Source organism: Microcebus murinus, chromosome 19, assembly GCF_040939455.1.
Source record: "Microcebus murinus isolate Inina chromosome 19, M.murinus_Inina_mat1.0, whole genome shotgun sequence".
Classification (NCBI taxonomy): Eukaryota; Metazoa; Chordata; class Mammalia; order Primates; family Cheirogaleidae; genus Microcebus; species Microcebus murinus.
Window position 1 is genome coordinate 1,966,573 of NC_134122.1, and position 22,187 is coordinate 1,988,759.

General features: G+C 56.1%; 2 protein-coding genes across 2 annotated transcripts in view; one reads left to right on the forward strand and one right to left on the reverse strand.

The window, feature by feature from the left end:
* Positions 1–22,187, reverse strand: part of RNPS1 (RNA binding protein with serine rich domain 1) — a 337,992-nt gene that overhangs the window by 155,258 nt on the left and 160,547 nt on the right. The gene's annotated exons all lie outside the window — the stretch shown is intronic.
* On the forward strand, positions 371–21,138 carry CCNF (cyclin F). The gene is made up of 17 exons (XM_012743861.2): positions 371–470; positions 2,370–2,524; positions 3,567–3,673; positions 4,707–4,774; positions 6,356–6,549; positions 6,867–6,920; positions 7,708–7,812; positions 8,137–8,214; positions 10,392–10,543; positions 12,291–12,455; positions 15,498–15,621; positions 15,906–16,086; positions 16,416–16,503; positions 17,341–17,440; positions 17,552–17,679; positions 18,416–18,585; positions 19,202–21,138. Exons 1-17 carry the CDS (start codon positions 455–457, stop codon positions 19,687–19,689), a joined length of 2,373 nt encoding a protein of 790 aa, XP_012599315.2. The 5' UTR covers positions 371–454; the 3' UTR covers positions 19,690–21,138.

The window sequence follows — 22,187 nt, forward strand, 5'->3', positions numbered from 1 at the left end:
GCCGAAGCCTTGGAGCCCGGGTCATCTTCCTGCAAGACCCCAAACCAGGGGTCTCTACCGCAGCACGCGGCGGAAAGAACGGCCGTGCGGGCTCGAATCCGCGTCCGCGCCCAGCACTCTCAGCCACCGCACCGACCTTCGCGGCCCACTGCGCCGCGACTTCTGGTCAGCGGGGGGGCGGGAGGCGGGAGGCCGCGCGGGCTCCGCCAATCAACGGCCAGTGTTCGAATTCGCGTCCTGGCGCGGCCAATCGCGGGCGCGCGCAGCCGGCGGGGCGGGCGGGGCCGGGGCGGGGCGGGAGGCGCCCCCTGGGCAGGCCAATGGGAGCGCCGGGCGCGTTTGAAAACCGGGGCGGGCGGCGGGCTGGGCGGCGCCTGCGCGGGGCGGCGCTCACTGGCCGGGCGCGGGCGCGCTTGCGGGAGGCGCGGGCGGCGGCGGAGGAGCCGGAGCGGCGATGGGGAGCGGCGGCGGTGAGTGCTCGGGGTGGGCGGGCGGCGGAACAGCCCCGCGCGCCTGCTGCCTGCCCGGCGCGGGGACGGCGGGTCCTGCGTGAGGAGACGCCCCGACGCGGCGGGCACTGCTGGCTCGCGCCCCTCTCCCGGAGCGGGGGCCGCAGCCGCCGCCGCTCACGCCCTGCGCGCGGGGAGCCCCCAGCCCCCGCCGCCCACGTCCGGGTGCGGCGGGTTTGGATGCCCGGGGCGCCCGCACCCGCTCGGGGCGCCTCCCGGCCGTTCCCGGGAGGGCAGCGGCTCAGGCCAACCGCTCCTGCGGTTCAGGGACCCGGGCTTCCCAAGCGGGCGGCGGCCCGGTGGGCTCGGCCGCCCAACGTCCCGTCCGCGCACCTGCGGGCCGCTAGCTGGGTGCCTCGGGGAAGGGCGCCCGCGCTGCCGGGTCCTTGTCAGTGGGCGATAGCGGGGCCTGCGCCCTGTGAGAGCTTCGCACCGGGCCGGCATGTGCCGAGGGCTCGGTGGACCTGAGCTGCGATGTCAGTTATTACGGCAGTGATCATTACACTCTCCAAGTGTCCGTCCTAGAGCGAGAGAATGAGGAGCCTCTTGTGGTGCAGTCCGTATGATCTGTAGGAATTAGGCGCCGCGGGAGTACCTTTGGCATTTGTAGCACATCTACTTGCTGACCGGAAGACCCAGATGGGGGGGACAGTCGCTGGAGAAGCCCGGGGGAGGGTCCGTGCAGACAGGAGAGCAGCCGCTCTGTCAGGAGCCGGAGGAGGAATGGGTAGAAAGGTACATTTGTGGGGGAGAGGCAGGCTCTTGAGATTCCTGTCTGGGGGCTTCTTCTCTCCTGTGACACAGGGCATGGTTGTTTGCTTGAAAGGAGGAAGGGATGGCTGGAGTGGCAGCACCATGGTGGGGACCAGGGGACACAGAACTCTTCAGGGAAGGACCACCCTGCAGCGCTTCTCCTTTACTAATTGAACCTGTGTAGGTCTAGGTTTATGTTGGGATATGTCAAATCCCCATTTTACAGAGGAGGACAGAGATTTGGGCTGGGCAGGTCTGCAGAGCTGAGACTCAGACTTCGGCTGGCCTGGCCTGCAGGTCTCTTGCTTCTCTCCAAGGCTGACTCTCCTAATTTGGACTCAAAAACTAGCTTCTTCAAGTCTGTAGATCCTTATTGAACATTATGCTTTTTGGTCATATGTACAAAAAGCAGGAGACCTACCCAGAAGGGCCCAAGGAGCCTTCCTGAGAATGAAATGCAAGAAAAACCAACCTCAGCGTTGGCTGCTTTCCCCTTCCTGGTTGTCGTGTGGGTTCTGGGTCAGAAATTTTCCCAGTAGCCAAATTGCATGACGCCTGCTTTTTTCCATAAATATTTGTTAAATGTTTTAACGGGCCAGGCTTGGTGTCTCATGCCTGCAATCCTAGCACTCTGGGAGGCCAAGGTGGGTGGATTGTTTGAGCTCAGGAGTTTGAGACCAGCCTGAGCAAGAGCAAGACCCCATCTCTACTAAAAATAGAAAGAAGTGAATTGAACAACTAAAAATATATAGAAAAAAAAATTAGCTGGGCATGGTGGCACATGCCTATAGTCCCAGCTTCTTGGGAGGCTGAGGCGGGAGGATCACTTGAGCCCAGGAGTTTGAGGTTGCTATGAGCTAGGCTGACACCATGGCACTCTAGCCTGAGTAACAGAGTTGAGACTCTGTCTCAAAAAAAAAAAAATGTTTGAACTGCTTAGGATGTCTTCTGTAATTTGTACAGTGCTACTCCTTTATTTAATCTGTGTTTGGGACTAGAAATATAGTTAGTTTCTTCTCTTGTGGGGCAAGGGACGGTAACTATTAGATCATCTTCAGATATAACTTTTCATCTTACTGAGATTCCTGGGTTTGTTTGTTTCCTAAGTGGTCCACTGTAGGTGTGCCAAGTGTTTCTGCTATCCTACGAAGCGAAGAGTACGAAGGAGGCCCCGAAGCCTAACCATCTTGAGTCTCCCCGAAGATGTGCTCTTTCATATCCTGAAATGGCTTTCCGTTGGGGACATCCTTGCTGTCCGAGCTGTAAGTTGCTAGGTGAAAACAGTGTCAGCTCTAGATCTGTTGGTTATACCATTGAGGCCTTGAGTCCTTAAATGTCAGAGCAAAACCTTGGCTACAGAGGGGGGCAAGGGAAACAAGGACAATGTTGTTACTAAGTGCTTGAAGATGTTCTGGTTACAGGAACAGGACGCTAAGGTTTGCCTCTATTCATTGTAGTGTTTATTTGGACAGAGAAAGTTCTCTTTTTCGGTAGTGAAATTTGCATCCCTTAAGAAATAAGATAACATTACACAGAATAAAAATATACTTTTTAGGACCAATCCCATGTAACATCCAACACTGAAATGGACTCTAGGAGTTATTTTTATAGATACTGAAACCAGAGCCTCACTGTGAGCGACTTAACTGATGGTATACAGTGAATTTGTGGGAAAACTCCAACGAGAACCCATTTCCTCACTCCCAAAGGCACCTCCATTACCTGAGATACACTTTATAGAAGCTATGGGGTGCTGAATTTCCAATGGTGGTGGACTCTGTAGCACTTAAGATGCTCCCCTGTGTTCACAGTCCTGGCCGGGTGCTTCGTGTGTCTGCCAGGGCAGAGGCTCCAGGTGCTGCCTCAGGCCAGCATTACAGGTGTCAGTCTTTTCCTGAAGTCCCTTTGAACTCCAGGCCACACAGCCACCAGCAAGGCCTTGGGTAGAGAAGCACAAAACAGGTTTCTGTCCTACCTGCCTCCATTTAGAGTCAGTTTCCCCAGTCCTTGCAGGTATATACCTTTGCAGAGATGTTGCCCCTCTTCTTCAACCTGGGTGCTCGTTCCCCTCTTCAGGACCATTGCCCCCTGCCCCCTCTTTAGAATTTCATAGGAACTCGTTTCAGGGCTTGTTTCTCTGTCCAGAGCAGCAGTTACTTGTATACACAGAGACTAGGGTCCTTTACTACTTGGGATTGGGATGATGACTGGAGACCCTCTGTCTACAGCATGTCTTCAGGAGCCTCCAGGAGTGAGTTTCAGGTGGCCCTTCAGTAATCCACCCCTGGATCTCTTATTCTACAGGTACACTCCCACCTCAAGGACCTGGTGGACAACCACGCCAGTGTGTGGGCATGTGCCAACTTCCAGGAGCTGTGGCCTTCTCCAAAGAACCTGAAGCTCTTTGAAAGGTACCCTGCACCCCGAAAACAGCTCTGTTCCCCTTGCCTTTGGGCTTCCCAGTGTGTGAGCCAGTGTCCCAAAGCCTGCTTCAGGAATGATTTTCCTGTTGGTGTCTCCCATGTCACTGCCTCATCCTTGGGGACTTACTGAGGACTGTAGACTTTACCCATCGAGTCACACGCCGTGTCATCGATCCTCCTCCATCACACTGGCATAGGCCCATGGTGCTTCCAGAGGGTCCCCATGTGACCCAGTCGTGAGTCACTTGCGTAGGGACACTTTACTCAGCCTTTTTTTCTTTGGTCAAAGTTGTGGGATTTCAGTTCTATTGCATTTCGCTCCTGGGCTAATCCCACTGCCTCTGACCCACGGGCCAGTAATGAGCCCCACCGCACAAGTGTGCTGGTGATACCAGGCTCAGCTTGAACTTTTACAAATTGAGAAGCCACAGCTTGGGGGCGGGGACTTTCCTGACCAGGGAGCACACTGGCCCCCATCCACCTGAGTTGCCAGTAATCCAGTTAGCAAGTGCAGGACGGCTGTGTTGTCTTGGCCACACTTGAGCTGCTTCTGGATACAATGTGTGTATTTCTTAGTGAGATGTAATCCACATACCATACAATTCACCCATTTTGTTTTTACTATAGTCAATTGTTCAAACATCACCACTATAAAACTTGAGAATTCTCATTACCCCAAAAAGTAACCTTGAACCCATTAACAGTCACTCCCCATTTTACAATCCCTGAAACCCTAGGTGGCCTCTTATTAATTTACTGTATCTGTGGCTTTGCCTGTTCTGAACATTTCATGTGAAAGGAATCAACAATATGTGGACTTTGCGACCAGCTTCTTTCACAGAGCCTGATTGTTCTCAAGGTTCATGTATGACATAGGATATAATGGATAATTCATATTTGACTATATTATGGAAAAAAATGTTTTGTTCAAAAAACAAGTATTGCAGCTTCAAGTGCTGTGTGGTGCTGCACAGCCTTTGCGGCATAAAACAGCGTGGTGTTTGTGTTCCCAATGTTGTAGGGCTGCTGAGAAGGGGAACTTTGAAGCAGCCGTGAAGCTGGGCATAGCCTATCTCTACAACGAAGGCCGTAAGTCATCCCCGCCTGGGCACTGACGCTGCTGTCCTGCCGTGTCTCACAGTCTGCCTGACTGTCCCTCTCAGGAGTTGTGCCCAGATGTGCCCTGCCAAGGGACCCATTGATGATACTGTGACTTTATAGGTTACAAGAGTCATGTCCTGTCTTAGCAAGCCCGTTAATCTTGTTGGCAAAGAATGACCCTGAGCCAGGGACCCACAATGGGGGCTCCTCCAGCAAGCCAGCCTTTCCCCAGGCTCCTGCCCCCATCTGGCTGACGCCAAGGCCCACATGTAGATGCCAGCGCCTCTCTTTGGCCATCCTCTGTGGGACTCTGAGGCAGAGGTCAGTGTGTTTAATCCCACGGGGTGTCAGTAGTACCAGTAGCCACGGTTCTAAGCCGGAAGCAGGTGCAGCAGGCCAGGGCTGGCCTGGGGCCTGGATTCCTGCATCCCCAGAGGCCAGGTGCTCCTGAAAGAACCTTTTGCCACCCTTCTAAACAGGGTCTTGCTCTGTCACCTGGGCTGGAGTGCTGTGGCATTGTCATAGCTTACTTCAACCTCAAACTCTTAGGCTCAAACAATCCTCCTGCCTCAGCCTCCCAAAGTGCTGAGATTACAGGTGTGAGCCACCGCACCCAGCCACAGCCTTTTCTTCTACCAATCCTGTTCAGCACCCCAAGGAATGAGCCTGTAGTATTCCACCTTCCAAAACACATAAAGACTGAGGTAAGCCAGGTGCAGTGGCTCATGCCTATAATTCCAGCAATTTGGAAGGCCGAGGCCAGGTTTTTGAGACCCGCCTGGGCAACATAGCAAGACCCCATCTCTACAAAATATAAAAAAAATTAGCCACACACGGCAGTGTGCACCTGTAGTCCTGCTGCTTGCGAGGCTAAGGCAGGAGAATTGCTTGAGCCCAGGAATTCAAGGCTCTAGTGAGCTATGATCATGCCACTGCACTCCAGCCTGGGTGACAGAGTAAGTAAGGACCCTATCTCAGAAAAAAGAAAAAGAAAAAAACTGGGGTGTAGCCCACTATGTTCCTACTTCGAAAAAGATTCAGTGTCTTGCTGAGAGATGGTCCCTTCCCAGAATTGCTGTGACTGCAGAGACCCCTTCCTCCCTGTTGAGGAGGGCTAAGCTCCCGCCCCCACCCTCCCACGGAGCGCTTCCAACATGTAATGCGCACATCGTACAGTTCACCCTTCTATAGTGTGCAGTTCACAGAGTGTGCAGCCATGTCTTCTGTCTAATTTTAGAACATTCTTGTCCCCAAAAGAATCCCCACCCCACCCTGCACGCATTAGCAGGGTTCAGGCAGCGGCTCCCAGCTGGAGGGAGGATGTCATGGAAAGCCTCCGTGGGGCTCCCTCCCCAGCCCACAGAGTCCAGGCCCTGGGAGGGCTACAGGGGGGCATACGGTCACAAACGCCCAGCGCTCCGGGCCTTAGTGGGAGAAAGGGGAGGAGCCCCATCCTGGAGGGCTCTTTCCTCCCAAGACACCAGCAGCTTCTCACTGGCTTGAGGTTGCAGACTTTCTGCGTTCCGTCCCCCAAGACATGCCCGGGTTTTGTCCTGTCCATCCCTGCAGTGTCTGTGTCTGATGAGGCCCGCGCGGAAGTGAACGGCCTGAAGGCCTCTCACTTCTTCAGTCTGGCCGAGCGGCTGAATGTGGCCGCGGCGCCCTTCATCTGGCTCTTCATCCGCCCGCCGTGGTCGGTGTCCGGAAGCTGCTGCAAGGCTGTGGTGCATGAGAGCCTCAGGGCAGAATGCCAGCTGCAGAGAGTGAGTCCTGGCAAGAGGGGTTCTGGGACATAGTAAAACCCTGAGCCTAGACCCTGTGGGTCACGTGAGGTCAGGAACCTCGGTGAAGTGGGGGTGCAGAAAATGGCAGGTGCAGATACAGGGCCCGTTGGAGAGTAGGAAGCCTCAGAGGCCGGGGTGGACCGCGGGGTTCTGGGCAGATGTGTTGACAGCTGGAAATAGGGGGGTCACGGAGCCTGAGCCTAAAGTCAGGGGCAGGGGCCACGAGGACACAGGCTGCGAGAGGGGCTGGCAGTTCTCTGCTCACGATCACGCTTCTTCCTCCCTTTTTTCCCCAGACTCACAAAGCGTCCATCCTGCACTGCCTGGGCAGAGTGCTGAGTCTTTTTGAGGTGAGTCGAGTTACTCACTGCACCTGGGCTTTGCATGTTTGATGTGTCCCTGGCCGAGATCCAGGAAGTACTTGAAAAGCAGCACAAAGGGGTGACCAAGGTCCAGAGCGCAAGTGGACAGGCCCTTGTGGAGCCAGTGGCATGCATGGACTGGCCCCGGGCTTGGATCCTGGCTCCACCCTCACTGCCTGTGTGGCCCTGAGCGAGTGACTGACCCAGCCCTCCCCCCACCAGGTGCTGGTGAGAATTGTATAGTAGGACACAGGGGCCCTGAACAGCTGGTGCCAGCTCCCTGCCTGGTGGCTCTGCTGCTGGCAGGCCTCTCCTCCTGCTCAGGTGGACCCCTCTGTCCCTCGTCCTCATGGGCTTTGTCATCAGTGACCTCCTTTGCGACACATGTAGGGATGGTGGAGGCTTGTAGAGACCGATGCGGCAACAGCATCAGGAGAGATGCCGAGGGGAGAGGCTCCGAGAGCCACCAGCGCCACTGACCAGGCAGCTCGGGTAGCTCCTGTGGAGCATGAGTGAAGGGCAGGCCCCGGCGCGGCACAGAGCTAAGCCAGGCATCCCCAGACCTCGTCCCGAAAGACAGCAGGCCCTGAGGCCGGCACGCCCCGTTCATACTCCTGCTGGTGGTCGCGTGGTGTATCTTTAGAGAAGTCATTTCTGCTCTGATTTAGTGAGCTCATCTTATCAAAGGCCACGTGACTGGGGTGGGGAGCGGGTGGTTAGAATGACTTAGCATCGAGTAGAGAGTGAGGACGGGCGGTGCTGGGTCTCCCTCCAGGATGAAGAGAAGCAGCAGCAGGCCCGGGACCTGTTTGAAGAGTCCGCTAATCAGGGGTGTTTGACCAGCTCGTACCTCCTCTGGGAAAGTGACAGAAGGACAGATGTGAGTGCACCCAGGTCTGGGGAGAGGAAGAATTACGTTGGCCAAAGGCACATTCTCTAAACTGGCCCTTGGACGAGGTTCTGTCAGCAAGAGGGAGGATCCTCTTAGAGCTCCTGGCCCCTCTCGACCCTGCAGCCCCGGGTCAGTGGCTGCTGTTGTCACCCAGAAACAGCCACTGTGCTCTGAGGGATGACACATGGGAAGCAGCACAGCTGGGGAGCTCCTGGGGGTGTGGGAGGAACATTTAAGAACCCCATGGGTCAGTTCTTAGTTCATCCCAAGACACAACCGCATGAAGACACGGAGACTTTCTCCTGTTGACAGATGTCGGATCCCGGACGGTGTCTCCACAGCTTCCGGAAACTCAGGGACTACGCTGCCAAGGGCTGCTGGGAAGCACAGGTGACGTGGGGAGCTGGCCTTTCTCCGTGCAGCCTCGGGGCGGCGTTGCCTGGGCCCCCACACAGGAGCTCAGGATGGGGGGTGCAACAAAACTGGTGCAGGACCAGAGCCGAGTCATAAGGGAACTGAGCTCACGAGTGCACAGGGAGAAGAACCTGGGAATGCTCCATCCGTCCTTGCCTGTCTCCCCACTTGCCTCTGAGCCATCTGGCCTCTTAAGTTTTAAATGCTCTGGACTGCACCTGCTGTCGAAATCCGTACCACTCTTGAAAGTTGTCCTATAGGTAAAACGTATCTTTTGACACAAAACTCAAGGCTGCTTGAGAGTGGAGGGGCACATGGGTCACGTTTCCATTCCTCTTGGCCACTTACTGGTCATGTGATCTGCTCGCCAGGTCAGAGCCAGCAAACCAAGGGGTGTGCTAGGCGCTCACCAGGGTCTCCCCCCTTGCAGCCAGGAAGAAGCCCTTCTTTCAGGAGAAGTCAGGGCACGTGGCTAGAAGCTTGTTCTTGTCACTCCACCCAGTGCATGTTGGCGAGTCATCTGTGCTCAAACACTGGGAAGAGATCACAAGTAGATAGAAGGACCAACCTGACGTGCCACAGAAAGTTAGGATGTTCGTGTCCAGAAAGGCAGTCAACAGATTTACAAGAAATATAACCATGTAGCTCTATTAGAAGTTCCAGGTAATCAGTAAGAATATTAAGACCCTGATAGACATTCATAGGGCCTCAGTAGAATCTCAAAAAGGAGGAAATAAATTCAACTGGTTAAAAAGTGGAACGACATTCAGCCTCACTGCTAGTCAGAAGAGCGTGCCTTGGCCAGGCACGGTGGCTGACACCTGGGACCCCAGTGCTCCGGGTGGCCGAGGTGAGAGGATCGCTTGAGCCCAGGAGTTCGAGACCAGGCTGAGCAACATAGCAAGACCCCATCTCTACAGAAAATAAAGTTAGCTGGGTGTGGTGGCACAGGCACACCTTCAGTCCCACCTGCAGTCCCAGCTACTCGGAAGGCTGAGGCAGGAGGATCACTTGAGCCCAGAAGTTCAACGTTACAGTGAGCTGTGATAGCACCACTGCACTCCAGCCTGGGCAACAGAGCGAGACTCTGTCTCTTTAAAATAAAACCAAAAATAAGTTTAGCTCTAAATGAGTTCTTGGGCTGATCACATTAGCAAATTGTATATATGTATTTTTTTCCTCTCTCTGTTTTTTGAGTGGATAGCTAGTAACTTCTGAAAATAGATATTTTTTTTAATGATAGCATTTTTTGCTCTCAAAGATGTGATGAAGTAGGTGCTCCCATTAATGGATGTGAGAGTCAGCTCGAGCCTTTCAGAGGACTCGCAGGCACAGGCAGCAAAAGGCCTCACACGGCCGCTCCCGGGACCGAGCATGGCAGGAGCCGGGTGCAGACACCATCCAGGCTGCAAGGTGACGCCCCACAGAGTGACGAATCAGAATCACCCACATGGGAGAATAGCTGACACATCTCAGGGAACCCTCGTCACCTGCCAGTGCAGATGCTGTCGCTGTGCCGTCCCCGAAAGAGGAGGAGCCGGAGTGCGCAGAGGGCTCCAGTGTGCCTGTGGTCAACTGGGCCCGGCCAGCTCTTGGCCACTTTGCTGTGTGCTCTCCCCCAGGAGCATCGAATGTTCTCACCGGGAGGATGAACAGAAACAGACTTTTATTTTTTTATAATTCCTAGACAGAGAATTTAAATTGGCTGAGGACCAGTACCAGGGTGGGAAGGCACCTGACATTTCGTTGTATACCTTTTGTCCTTCTTTTCTTTATGTTAACATGATTAACTTTATATCTCTTCTCTCAGTTTATTTTTATTTGTTTGTTTATTTTTAGAGGCGGGGTCTCACTCTGGGTCTCCCGGGCTGGAGCGCAATGGCAGGGTCACAGCTCACTGCAGCCTGGGCTCAAGTGATCCTCCTGCCTTGGCCTCCTGAGTCCTTTTGTCCCTTCAAAAAAGGTTTATCCTGTGGTATGCTACTTATTCAAAACAGGAGAGTGAAACCCTCAGCCATGCTGTCGCAGAGGTCGAGGAGGTTTGGGTTCAGCAGGGCGAACGTGCACACACGTGTTCTCCGCCTGCGCTGCCCTTTGCTTTGGAAACAGCCTGTCGCAGCTCCTTGCTCACGCTGGTGCCTTCCCTCCCACAGCTGTCGCTAGCCAAAGCCTGTGCGAACGGGAGCCAGCTCGGGCTGGAGGCGAAGGCGTCCGGCGAGCTGGTCTGCCAGCTGTTCCAGGCCTCCCGCGCCGTCAGTAAGCAGCAGGTCTTCTCTGTGCAGAAGGGACTCAATGACACGATGAGGTGAGGCGGCTGCTGGAGCTGCTTCTGCTAACCTAAGTCACCTGTCCCTGGCAGCAAAGTGCTGGGTCATCAACCTGCCTTATAACCCCCCACCCCGTGCGCATGTGCGTTTTCTAAAACCTGCGGTACCCAAGTTATCCAGGACTTTGAGGAAGAAAATATCCTACTCTGCTCTCTCTAGTTTTCCTTTTTAAGCCACGGAATGTGTTAAATACATTTTAAATATCTTTCTGAGACAAGGGGGTGCAGGTCCCCAGCTCCCAAATCCTGACCTTTCCTTGTGACCTCCCCCTCACGTGGGCATCGGTGTCACATGAGGCCAGCAGGCGCTGTGCCCTTGGCGCAGCTGCCAGGACACCCCAGCAAGACCTGCACCTTCCTGTGGGTCCATGTGCCTCTGAGGTTTGCAGATAACATACTTTTACACAAAATCACAGAACGTGTTAGAGGGCAAAACGGAAAATGTGACTGATTGCTCAGGCCTAGGCCTGACATTGGTAGCCTCTGATGCTGCCCTTCTGGCAGACAGTTCCCAGCACACAGTAGGTGCTCAGTTAGTGGGTCCTCTTCCTTGGAGGGGCGGGCTCAGGTATGCAGCAAACTCCGCCCCCCAAAGGGCTCTCAGCTGTGGGGTTTTGCCCGGCCCCAGCCCCTCCTTCTCTGTGCTGGAAGAACACCTTCCGACTCTCAGGCTGCTTTTTTCTTTCTCGTGCTATTCATTTGAAGTGTGGGTGGGCGAGGGCTAAATGTAAATTTAAGCATTTTAAAGTGGTCTGTTTCTAGAAGTCAGATCGTTGAGCTTGTGAAGTCCATGTGCTTAGGGGGGTCCCCCCTGTGCTCTTTGTCCTGGGGGGAAATAGAGCCTTGCCTGCTGCTCCTCTGCCTCTCATCGACTGGCCTGTTTGCCCGTCCCTTCTCCCCCCTGGAGGTACTTCTGACACCTGTGCCTGCCCGTCTGCCTCATCTGTGCTTGTCACTGTCCCTCCCCTCTGCTTTGAGACGTGTCTCATCTCTGCTTAGAAAGGTGTTTGGGGACTTTCTGTGTTTGGGCATCCTTCCACGTTCCCTTGTGACCATTTGAGATCCTGACCCTGGCTTTGGCCCCCTGTGGAGAGGGCCCTTGTCTGTCAACCCTTGGGCATATGGCAGGGTGGCTGGGTGAGTGGGGCTGAGAACTCCTGCCCGTGGCCTCAATGGCTCTTGCTTTAGCTGTGTTCCTGGCCCCTTGCTGTGTTGAGGAGATTGTGAGAAACGACCCGGGTGAGCAAGCTGCTCCAAGGGGGATTTGGGTTTGCAGAAGCATTGCAGCTCTTGCCGCTTTTGAGTGACTTTTCTCATTCCAGGCCCAACCCCACGGCACAACTTACCATCCCCCCCCACCTGCACGCCATGCGGGTGTCAATTCTGGAAGCTGAGAGCTGCCCTTTCACTTTGCACTAGGTCCAGGCCCCGAAATGCTTTCGTTTATGAGCACCGGGAATGTGGGGCCTGGGGGAGGGGGTTGGCAGCCCACCCGCCTCCCGGGAAAGAAGCAGGGAGACACAGGGCTCACCAGAGGCTGGGAGTGGGGACCCCCAGGGCCTCGATAGAGGCTGGGATGCGGCATTCCCAGCCTGGGTTCCTGGGGAAACCAGTGGTTCCACACGTGACCGGCTCACTCGCTCAGTCCGACACACCCAGGTGGGAGCTGGAGATGGGCGCCTGGAGGACCGGTGCCCTGGTGTTCAGGGCAGCACTCTTTCCACAGGTACATTCTGATCGACTGGCTGGTGGAGGTTGCCACCATGAAGGACTTCACGAGCCTGTGCCTGCACCTGACCGTGGAGTGTGTGGACCGGTACCTGCGCCGGAGGCTGGTGCCCCGGTACCGGCTGCAGCTGCTGGGCATCGCCTGCATGGTCATCTGCACCCGGTGAGATGCCCCCAGCCTGGCCAGCAGGGACATGCTGGCCCTCCTGGGCTCAAGGGGCACCCGTGCATCACGTGCTAGTAGTTGGTCCCGGCTGGTCAGAGGGTAGAAGCCCAGGCTGAGCGGCCTCTGCAGGCAGGGGTGGCAGCTGCTTTGCGGGGCTCCTTGTCCAGCCAGCGTGTCCCAGCAGTCTCGGGACCTGAGTGTGGCCTCAGTCTTGCAGGCTCAGGCTGCTCCTGAGGGCAAGAGGGTGACCAGGGAGGGTCACAGTCAGCTGCTCTCCTCCCGGTGTTCAGAGTTCACAGAGAGAACCGCCTCTCTGAGGTCGAGTTCTCAAGTCTGTCACCAAAGTTCCTGGAGTTAGAGGGTCTAGTGCCACCCACTGATGCCCCAGCAGAGCCCACTTCAACCACGTGGATGTCATTCCTGCACCCCAGCAGCCCCGACTTTTCACAGTGGGCCACCTTGCATTTTACCCAAACCTACTTTCCCTTAACCTGATCATCCTGGTTTTGCCATAGGAGCAATGTGGAAGCCAACTCCTGAGATATGTTTTGCATTTGCTTGTTTTCCTAAGTCAGCCTCCCCAGCATTCCCTTGGGAAGTGCTTCTCAGACCCGCTGGTTGTCTGTTGGGCTCCTCGGGTGCGGAATAGGTTTGGCCACACATAGCGATGGGGAAACCCACAGAGACTCATTTCTCTGCTGCACAAGGAACCCAGAGGCAGAGGGTCCAGGCTCAGGTCACCGGGGCAGTTTTTGTTTCTCGAGGTCATGGTAGAGCCCAGCCCCCATCTCGTCTCTGCCGTCCTGGGGTGCTGCTGCCCTTGTCCCCGAGACCCCTCGGCTACTGTGTCCACCTTTGAGCTGAGCTTAGTCATGGAGCTGTACCACGATGGGCCCTGGGAAGTGTGGCCTCTGTGAGGCAGGTGTGTGCCCGCTCAAAGCAGTGTCCCGTCACATGGGAGGAGGGAGCGTGGGCTTGCAAGGTGGGCAGACCAGCCTCTCACCAACCAGGGCTGTCTTCAGATATGCTCTTGGCCCTGAACGCAGCATCCAGGGCTTCCAACCAGACGGCCAAAAAGGTCAGGCCGCTGCCTCCGAGCTCCTGGGCCGCAAACTGGCCAGCAGTGAAAGAATAACTGTTAAAAGTGCTTTAGGGGCCGGGCGCTGTGGCTCACACCTGTAATCCTAGCTCTTGGGAGGCCGAGGCGGGCGGATTGCTCAAGGTCAGGAGTTCAAAACCAGCCTGAGCAAGAGCGAGACCCCGTCTCTACTATAAATAGAAAGAAATTAATTGGCCAACTGATATATATATAAAAAAATTAGCCGGGCATGGTGGCGTATGCCTGTAGTCCCAGCTACTCGGGAGGCTGAGGCAGAAGGATCACTCAAGCCCAGGAGTTTGAGGTTGCTGTGAGCTAGGCTGACGCCACGGCACTCACTCTAGCCTGGACAACAAAGCGAGACTCTGTCTCAAAAAAAAAAAAAAAAAAAAAAGTGCTTTAGGGAGTTGAGTCCAAACTCCCTCCCCCACTGCAAGACCTGGTGCACTGGACCCCATACCTAGTACCATGGCCCCCCTGAGTAAAGTCTGCTCTACTAGCCTTGGGGTGGGGGGGAAGGCCAGGCGTGGTGGCTCATGTCTGAAATCCCAGCACTCTGGGAGGCTGAGGCAGGAAGATCACTTGAGACCAGGAGTTTTAGACCAGCCTGGGCAACATTGTGAGACCCCATCTCTACAAAAAATAGAAAAATTATCCGGGCATGGTGACATGCACCTGTAGTCCCAGCTACTCAGAAGGCTGAGGCAGGAGGATCGCTTGAGCCCAGGAGTTTGAGGCTGCAGGGAGCTATGATGACACCACTGTGCTCTACCTGGGGCAACAGAGTGCGACTCTGTCTCAAGAAAAGAATGGATGGCCGGGCGTGGTGGCTCACACCTGTAATCCTAGCACTCTGGGTGGGAGGATCACTCAAGGTCAGGAGTTCGAAACCAGCCTGAGCAAGAGCGAGACCCTGTCTCTACTAAAAATAGAAAGAAATTAATTGGCCTACTAAAATATATATATATATATATAAATTAGCCGGGCATGGTGGCACATGCCTACAGTCCCAGCTACTCAGGAGGCTGAGGCAGGAGGATTGCTTGAGCCCAGCACTTTGAGGTTGCTGTGAGCTAGGCTGACGCCGCAGCACTCTAGCCCGGGCAACAGAGTAAGACTCTGTCTCAAAATAATAATAATAATAATAATGCAGGAGTGATACTCAGTTTAAAAAAAAAAAAAAGAAAGAAAAAGAAGAAAACAAAAAAGGCTGAGGCGCCTCCACCTCCACTCTCAGAGCAGCACCTGCCATGTCCCCACCAGCCACCGCAAACCGTCTTTTTGGTGTTTGTGGCCTTCATGCCGGCAGGCACGGCCCCTGTGCCTCCTGTCCTCCCTGTCAAAATGGTGACCAGTGCAGAGGCCCCAGGACGGGGCAGCAAACACACTTGGCCCCAGTCCAAGGGAAGGCTCCCTCGGGACGCTGGAACAGCGTGTTCCTGGATGGCAGGTGCAGGCAGGTGGTAGAGAACAAGGTGACCACCTGCCCTGACCACTGTCAGGACCCCTGTGGTCAGACACTGCTGTGCACAGACCTTCAGGTGGCCTTTGGGGCCTCTGCCTCCAACTCCGAGTCAAAGGCTCACCCACCTTCTGAGTTTAAAACATTTATATTAGATTGATGGACACTGTCACAAGACAGGGCAAATCCTCATCCTTAAGGTCATTTAGAACTGAATGACTGTGTTACTCTGGGGCCTTTTGCAGAGACGTTTTGGCGTTTGCCTCACCGCCCTGCCGTCCCACTCTGCCTTTGCCTTGTGGCTCTGGGCCTCTTTCCAGCACCTTCTGACCACGCTGTGCTTTAATTCTCGTTGGCCACAGCAGCTGGGTCCATTGAGTAACCTCCTTTTGTCAACGAAGCCCAAAGCCACCCCTTCCTCCTTACTTGAAGCCTCCCAGAGCCTGGGCCCCGCTGAGGTCCCTTCTTGGCATTCCAGGTTCATCAGCAAGGAGATCCTGACCATCCGCGAGGCCGTGTGGCTCACGGACAACACATACAAGTATGAGGACCTGGTGCGGATGATGGGAGAGATCGTGTCTGCCCTGGAAGGGAAGATTCGAGTAAGTGGCAGCTTTCTTATTGCCTGTTAGTTACAGTTATCACTGTGTTGCGGACATAGGAGGGCATTCAGCTTTGCTGCTCTAGGAGCTTGTCATGGACCCAGAGGGCAGCTGTCTCTGCTGTGCCCAGAGCCATGGACCAAGAGGCCATGGCTGCATTGCATCATTCCATGCCCTGGTGCCCTGTACTCACCCAGGCCACGCCCCGGGCTGGGCCCATTCAGCCATGTGGCGGAGAAACCCTCCAAGTGCTAAGACTCCACACCCACCTCCCGTCTGTCTAGGTCCCCACGGTGGTGGATTACAAAGAGGTCCTGCTGACCCTGGTCCCTATGGCGCCAAGAACCCAGCACCTGTGCAGCTTCCTCTGCGAGCTCTCCCTGCTGCACACCAGCCTGTCCGCCTTCACCCCGGCCCGCCTGGCTGCTGCAGCGCTGCTCCTGGCCAGACTGACGCATGGGCAGAGTAAGGAACAGACCGTCCCAGAGACTCCTGGGGTCAGGGGAGAGGGGTTGGGAGGAAAAGAAATCAGGTGTCTACCTGTCCTGGAGAAGGAAATGCACCAAGTAAACCAAAGGCAGTTCTCTCTGGGAGTGAATGGCAGCTCCAGCTTAAGTTTTCCCAAAATTTCTGACAGTGAGTGTACATGCTCTACATACGAGGTCTTTCCAATTGGCTTTAAAAGGATTGCAACCCTGAGTTCCAGGAAATCACCGTAGAACCGGCAGAGTTGTGGGCGGGAGTGGCCAGGCAGCCATCCTGACAGCCCCTCTGTCCCATCTGCCCCTCCCCAGCACAGCCCTGGACCCCTCGGTTGTGGGAGCTCACTGGATTCTCCCGCGAAGACCTCGTGCCCTGCGTCTTGAGCCTGCATAAGAAGTGGTGAGTTTGTAGAGGAAAGGATTCCTCTGGCCGGGCTGGGCCAGAGTGGGCGGGCCGCACGGACCACCACAGGCGTTTGCTTCCGCTTGTGATGGCTGTTGGTCCATATGCAGGTCTTCCCGAAGCGAGGGTCAGGCCAGAAATGTTACCCAGAGTTGCTGTTTTAAAATTCCAGGGCTGTGGTTCTTGCTTGATAAGTTTTTCACATTCGGCACGCATACGTCAGCTCTCTCACCCAAGCCGGGCTCCAGAGGCGGCAGGAACACAGCTCCTGTTACTTTCTGTAGCTGACGAACTGTCATTTTGCTCAGGAGTTGCAAACTCTGGCCCCCACCTGCTGTGCTTCCTGTCTCCGTGGATTTGCCTGTTTTGGACATTTTGTCAGTGGGGTCATAGGCTGTGTGGCCTTTGTGCCTGGTCATTTCACTCGGCACGTTGTCTTCTGGGTTCGCGGAGCCACCGCGTGTTGGGGCTGCTCTCCTCTCCACGGCTGAGCCACGTTCCGCTGTGCACTCGGCGCCGGTGTTCCTCCTTCCATCAGGGTGGACATCCGTGCGTTTCTGCCTTTTGGGTGTGGCGAACACCACCGCCGTGAGCGTTCTCGTGCACGTCCTGTGGACATGCTCGTAGTTTCCAGTTCTCTCAGGCGTGACCTGGGTGGAATTGCTGGTCACATGTAGCTCTGTGTGCAACTGTTCCAGGAGCTGCCAGACAGTTTCCAAAGGGGCCGCGCTGCTGTGCGTTCTCATCGCTGCGAGCGTGTCCCCTCACTTCCGTGAGCTGAGGCTACAAGTGGGGTGGGAGCCTCACGCGTCCACCTCACCTATCCATTTCCAGCTTCCACGATGACGCCCCCAAGGACTACAGGCAGGTGTCGCTGACCGCCGTGAAGCAGCGATTCGAGGACAAGCGCTACGAAGAAATCAGCCAGCAAGAGGTGCCTCCCGCCCCAGCCTCGGGGCATCTGACCAGGGCTGCCGGGTGGGCACGGGCTCCTCAGCCTCTCCCTGCAGTACCTGGAAGGCGCCCTGACTCTGCCTCCCTCCAGGTGCTGAGCTACGGCCAGCTGTGTGCGGCACTGGGAGTGGAGCAGGACAGCCCAGAACCCCCGTGTTTCCTCAGCACGGGGGACCTCCACGCCTTCCTCAGCTCTCCCTCCGGGAGGAGAACCAAACGGTTAGTTGGACCCAGGTCCAGGCTGCGCCGGGGGTGGGGTGCTGCTCCTACGTGCCGGTCTGCCCTCGAGCATGACAGCATCTTCCACTGTGCTGAACGCGGGAGGCCTAGGTCCCTCCCAGCAGGGCCGCCATCTGCATCTTACTCTGTAGATGGCACCTTGACCACTGGGGGACCAAGTCCTCTACACAAGCAAAGCCAGCGCACAGACGTACGTGTCATCTGGGAGAGAAACCCCCTAGGTGACAGCGGGGCATCTCCAACCACTGCCAGGGGTCAGGAAGCAGAAAGGCTCCGCTGCTCTGGCCTCTAGCCCATTCCAGGCATGGCCTGAGCCCCGCCGACAGCGGTGCTGTCTGCCAGGGATGAGCTGCTCTGTGTGGGCCTTGCCCGGTGCCAGGCCAAGCACTGCCCGCACTCTGCTTCGTCAGCACTAGAGGATGGCATCGCCCTCCTGCCAGTTTCCAGAGGGTCCCACAGCTGACCAGGGTGGACCAGGGTTCACAGCCAGACCAAGGCCTGATTTTGCCTGAATCGTCCTTTCTCTGGCTCGGCTCCTGCCCTCGAGGGCTTTTCCCCGTTCTAGCTTCGTGGGCATTTTCTACACAGCAAACTTTGAGGAGCACACAGGGTGGCCCGGGCCAGGCAGGCATCAGAGGCAGGTGCAGAGGACTGGGCCGGGCCTCGCAGTGCTGCCGCCTGTGACTGGGTTTCCTGGACTCTCCCCACCTTGCAGGAAGCGGGAGAACAGCCTCCAGGAGGACAGGGGCAGCTTCGTCACCACCCCCACTGCAGAGCTGTCCAGCCAGGAGGAGACGCTGCTGGGCAGCTTCTTGGACTGGAGCCTGGACTGCTGCTCCGGCTACGAGGGCGACCAGGAGAGCGAGGGCGAGAAGGAGGGTGATGGTGAGTGTGCAGCTGGGGCACGCAGGGGACAGCGTGTGGGGGGCTCCTGCGAATGCTCCAGCAGGGAGCGTGTGCCAGCAGAGGACAGGTCCAGACGCCGGTGGGGGTGCGGGTGTGAGGAGAGCCTCTAAAACATCAGTGCTTTTCCTGCCACACTGTGGGGAGAGGATTAGGCCAGGCCCGTGCCCAGCTGCAGCTGGGTCTGTGTTGGCCTCGCAGGCAGGCCCGTCTCTGGATTCACGGTAAGGTCTTTCCAGAATGCTGTTTGAAATGTGCCACACGGTGTCCGTAAGCCCTCCCACGACGCCCCACTGTCGACTTTCCAGTGGCTTACGTGTCCACCTCAGAGGAAGTTAGACGGCTGGTTTGCTGTCACGCTCCACTGCTCTCAAAATCCTGGCAGGCAGCCCTCCGAGCTCAAAAGAGGCATGTCACCCACAGCCTCTTACCCAAAGAGAGCAACGCAGGGGACTATAGCAAGGGCCCCAGGGTGGATATTCGGCCCAGCACACGGTGTTTTAAACTGTCCTGGACAAGTCAGTCAAGAGCTGTCTTGACCAGGCCGGGCCTCCTCCGATGCCCGGCTATGGCATGACCTCTCTAACGTTTCCTGCAGTGACAGCTCCCAGCGGTGTCCTCGATGTCACTGTGGTCTACCTGAACCCAGAACAGCACTGCTGCCAGGAATCCAGTGACGAGGAGGCCTGCCCGGAGGACAGGGGAGGCCAGGACCCACATTCCCCAGCACCAGGCACCCAGACACCTCCCACTCCAGGGCCTGAGCCCCCACACCACGTCAGGAGGGAGCCGGGCAAGGACATCACAACCTCAGGGTACTCCTCCATCAGCAGCGCAAGTCCCACAAGCTCCGTGGATGGCAGCTTGGGGGGCCCGCCCCAAACTACCTCAGTGCTGTCCCTAGGCAGCGACTCACACACACAGCCTTGCCACCATCAGGCCAGGAAGTCATGTTTACAGTGTCGTCCCCTGAGCCCCCGGGAGAGCAGCGTTCCCCAGCAACAGGTGAAGCGGAAAAACCTATCCGTGCATGGTGAGGAGCAGGAGGAGGAGGAGGACATGAACTTGGGCTTTCTGAAGCTGTGAGTGGGTGTCGGTGTGTTTGCCACAGTGAATGTTTACCGAGGGAGGCTGCTGTTTCGCTAGCAAGGGATGGGCCACTGCAGAGGAACACTATTGAGACCCAGAGGCCGTCACACACAGAGCAAAGAGGGGGACTCGTAGCCACCAGGGGAACCTGTGTGCACCCTCAGAATGTCCGAGTCAGAACAAAAAGCTCAGATCCTTCTCTTTGGAACGTTTAGCCTCCTACCAAGCATGCCACACCGTGTGAAGGCTCTCTGTACCCTCCCATGTCCCACTGTCTCTGGAAGCTTAAGCCCGTGTGTGTCCTGGTCTGCCCAGCCCCACAGAGCCCCACGCCAGCAGCCGACAGCTTTCACACTCAGAGTAGGTGCGACCCAGGCAGCCTGGCACAGCTCGTGCCCCTGCCTGCATCTGCCTGGTTTGGGCCCCAGCGGGGAGTGGACGGCTCTGAGCGCAATGCTGCCCCTCACCCAGCGTGGCCTCATGGGGCACCTACTCCCTTCTGGGTGGTGGGTTCCCTTGCGGGGAGCCCCCGTGCCCTGCAAAGCAGTGTGGATGGTGTGGCCGCCAGGCGTGGGAACTCCCTTTGGTGCTTTGGCCACAGGCTATTCCCTCCGCTCTCCCCACTGGGTTTAGAAATCTGCCCCTCCCCCAGGATGGTTTGCCTCATGTGGGGGGGGGCGGTCTGTGAACATCTCTCTTTATACTTAATTTCTGGGCCATTCTTTTCCTGTTTTACTTCTAGACTTCATTCTCTAAAGATGAAAGCAAAAGGACAATTAAAAAGAGAGGATATTAAATAAAAAAATGAGATTCCCAACATTATTTAGGGTTCAACTGAAAAAAAAAAAAAAGAAAATTTGACTCCAGCCCCTCAATGCTGTCCTGACACTCTTGATTCAAAAGGAATTTCCCCAGAGTGGTTAGCCAGAAAAAATTTAAAAGTTCTCTGTAATGTCTGAAATAACCAGGAGGAAGGAGAGCAGGGGAGTCAAGGACTTGCCCCTGATGGACACTGACCGTGTGCCCCTGCCCTTCCCCGCTGGCCGTGACCTCTCCCCGGCTGGGTTGATCACTGACACACACACACCCTGCTGGGATACTTTGTTTCCTCTGGAAATGTAAGGAAGAACCACTTGGCCAGGAGTGTCCCCAAAATGCTCTTGAACCAGAAATACAGGGATGTGGAGATGTTAGCTCAGTGGTTGCTCTTCTGTGTGCTCGTACAGGTGTGGGTGTCTCCGTGGCAGCTGTCTTGTTGCTACTGTAAGAGAATTCTGTCCACCCCAGGTGGTGTGTGGTTGGGGTGAGGGGAACCCAGGCATTGGAATTGCAGACCTATCCTGTCGACTGCCCCTGGCGTGCGTGAGCCTTAGTTTCCTCATCTGTAAGATGGGGCAATGATACCTACCTCACAGGGGTGTTGTGAGGATTAAATGTGATGGAGATAGTGGCAAGTGAGTGATGTGCATCCCTTAACTGCCTCGACCACTTGTCTGTGGTCTCCTGTGTCAAAATCCCAACTTGATGGATTCGCTTCTCTGCTCTCCCAGCCTGCTTCCGGGAGCAGAAGGAAACTACTCCCAGGGGGCCTGGCACCACCTGCTTGGTCTCCTTGCCACTGCCCAAACCCTGATGGTCACTCCAGCGCCTCCTGCCTGTGGCATGAGGGCTCCTTGCGTCCCCTAAGTGCCACCTGAGCCCTTTTCCCCTCCCCTCCCGCTTCACAGAGAAATCCCACATCAGCACGACTGCAGCCAGCCTCCAGCCAGCCTCCCCACCGCTGAGGGATGGGCCTGCCCTGGATCCCAGCCCCCTTCCTCTTCTGTGCCCTGCACCCTCAACTCCCCTCCTTTGTGTCCTCCATCCCTTTGCTGTGGCATCTCCTGTGAATGACTAAAATGGACTCACCTCTCCCATCCTTAATGGACTCACCACACCCAAGTCTGTCCTGCCTCCAGCTGCCACCTGAGATTTCTTGGCCTCTTCAGGGTTTGAGTTCATCGTTTATTCCTGTTACCTCCCATCACGGTGGGCCCTGCTGCCCTCCTCACTTGCACCCACCCACTGTCTGTTCCTCCCCCAGCTGTCCCCTGCAGCACTGAAGGCCTCATTCACCCACATGCAGAGGCTGCCTGGGCCTCCGCAGCAGCACTTGGTCCACAGCCCCTCCCTCTTAGGCCTCCCATTGCTTCTGTGACTGTGCTCCACTGTCCTCCACCTCTGGCATTCTCTGGGCTCCATCATCCATGGCGCACCTGTTCCCAATCATGGAGCCCATGTGTCCAGGTGCCAACCTGACACTTCCCTGGGGGTCCAAATGTGAGCACATTCTTGTCCCTTGTCTGGGCTCCTATCACAGACTGTTCCCTCCTCCGTGCGCCTGAGCCTGTGTTGTGCCGCCCCCGGGTCAGCAAGACAGCTGTCCCTGCTTTAGAGCACCTTCAGTAGGGACAGACATGAAGCCAACCAGTAAACCACCACAGGAGCCCTGCAAG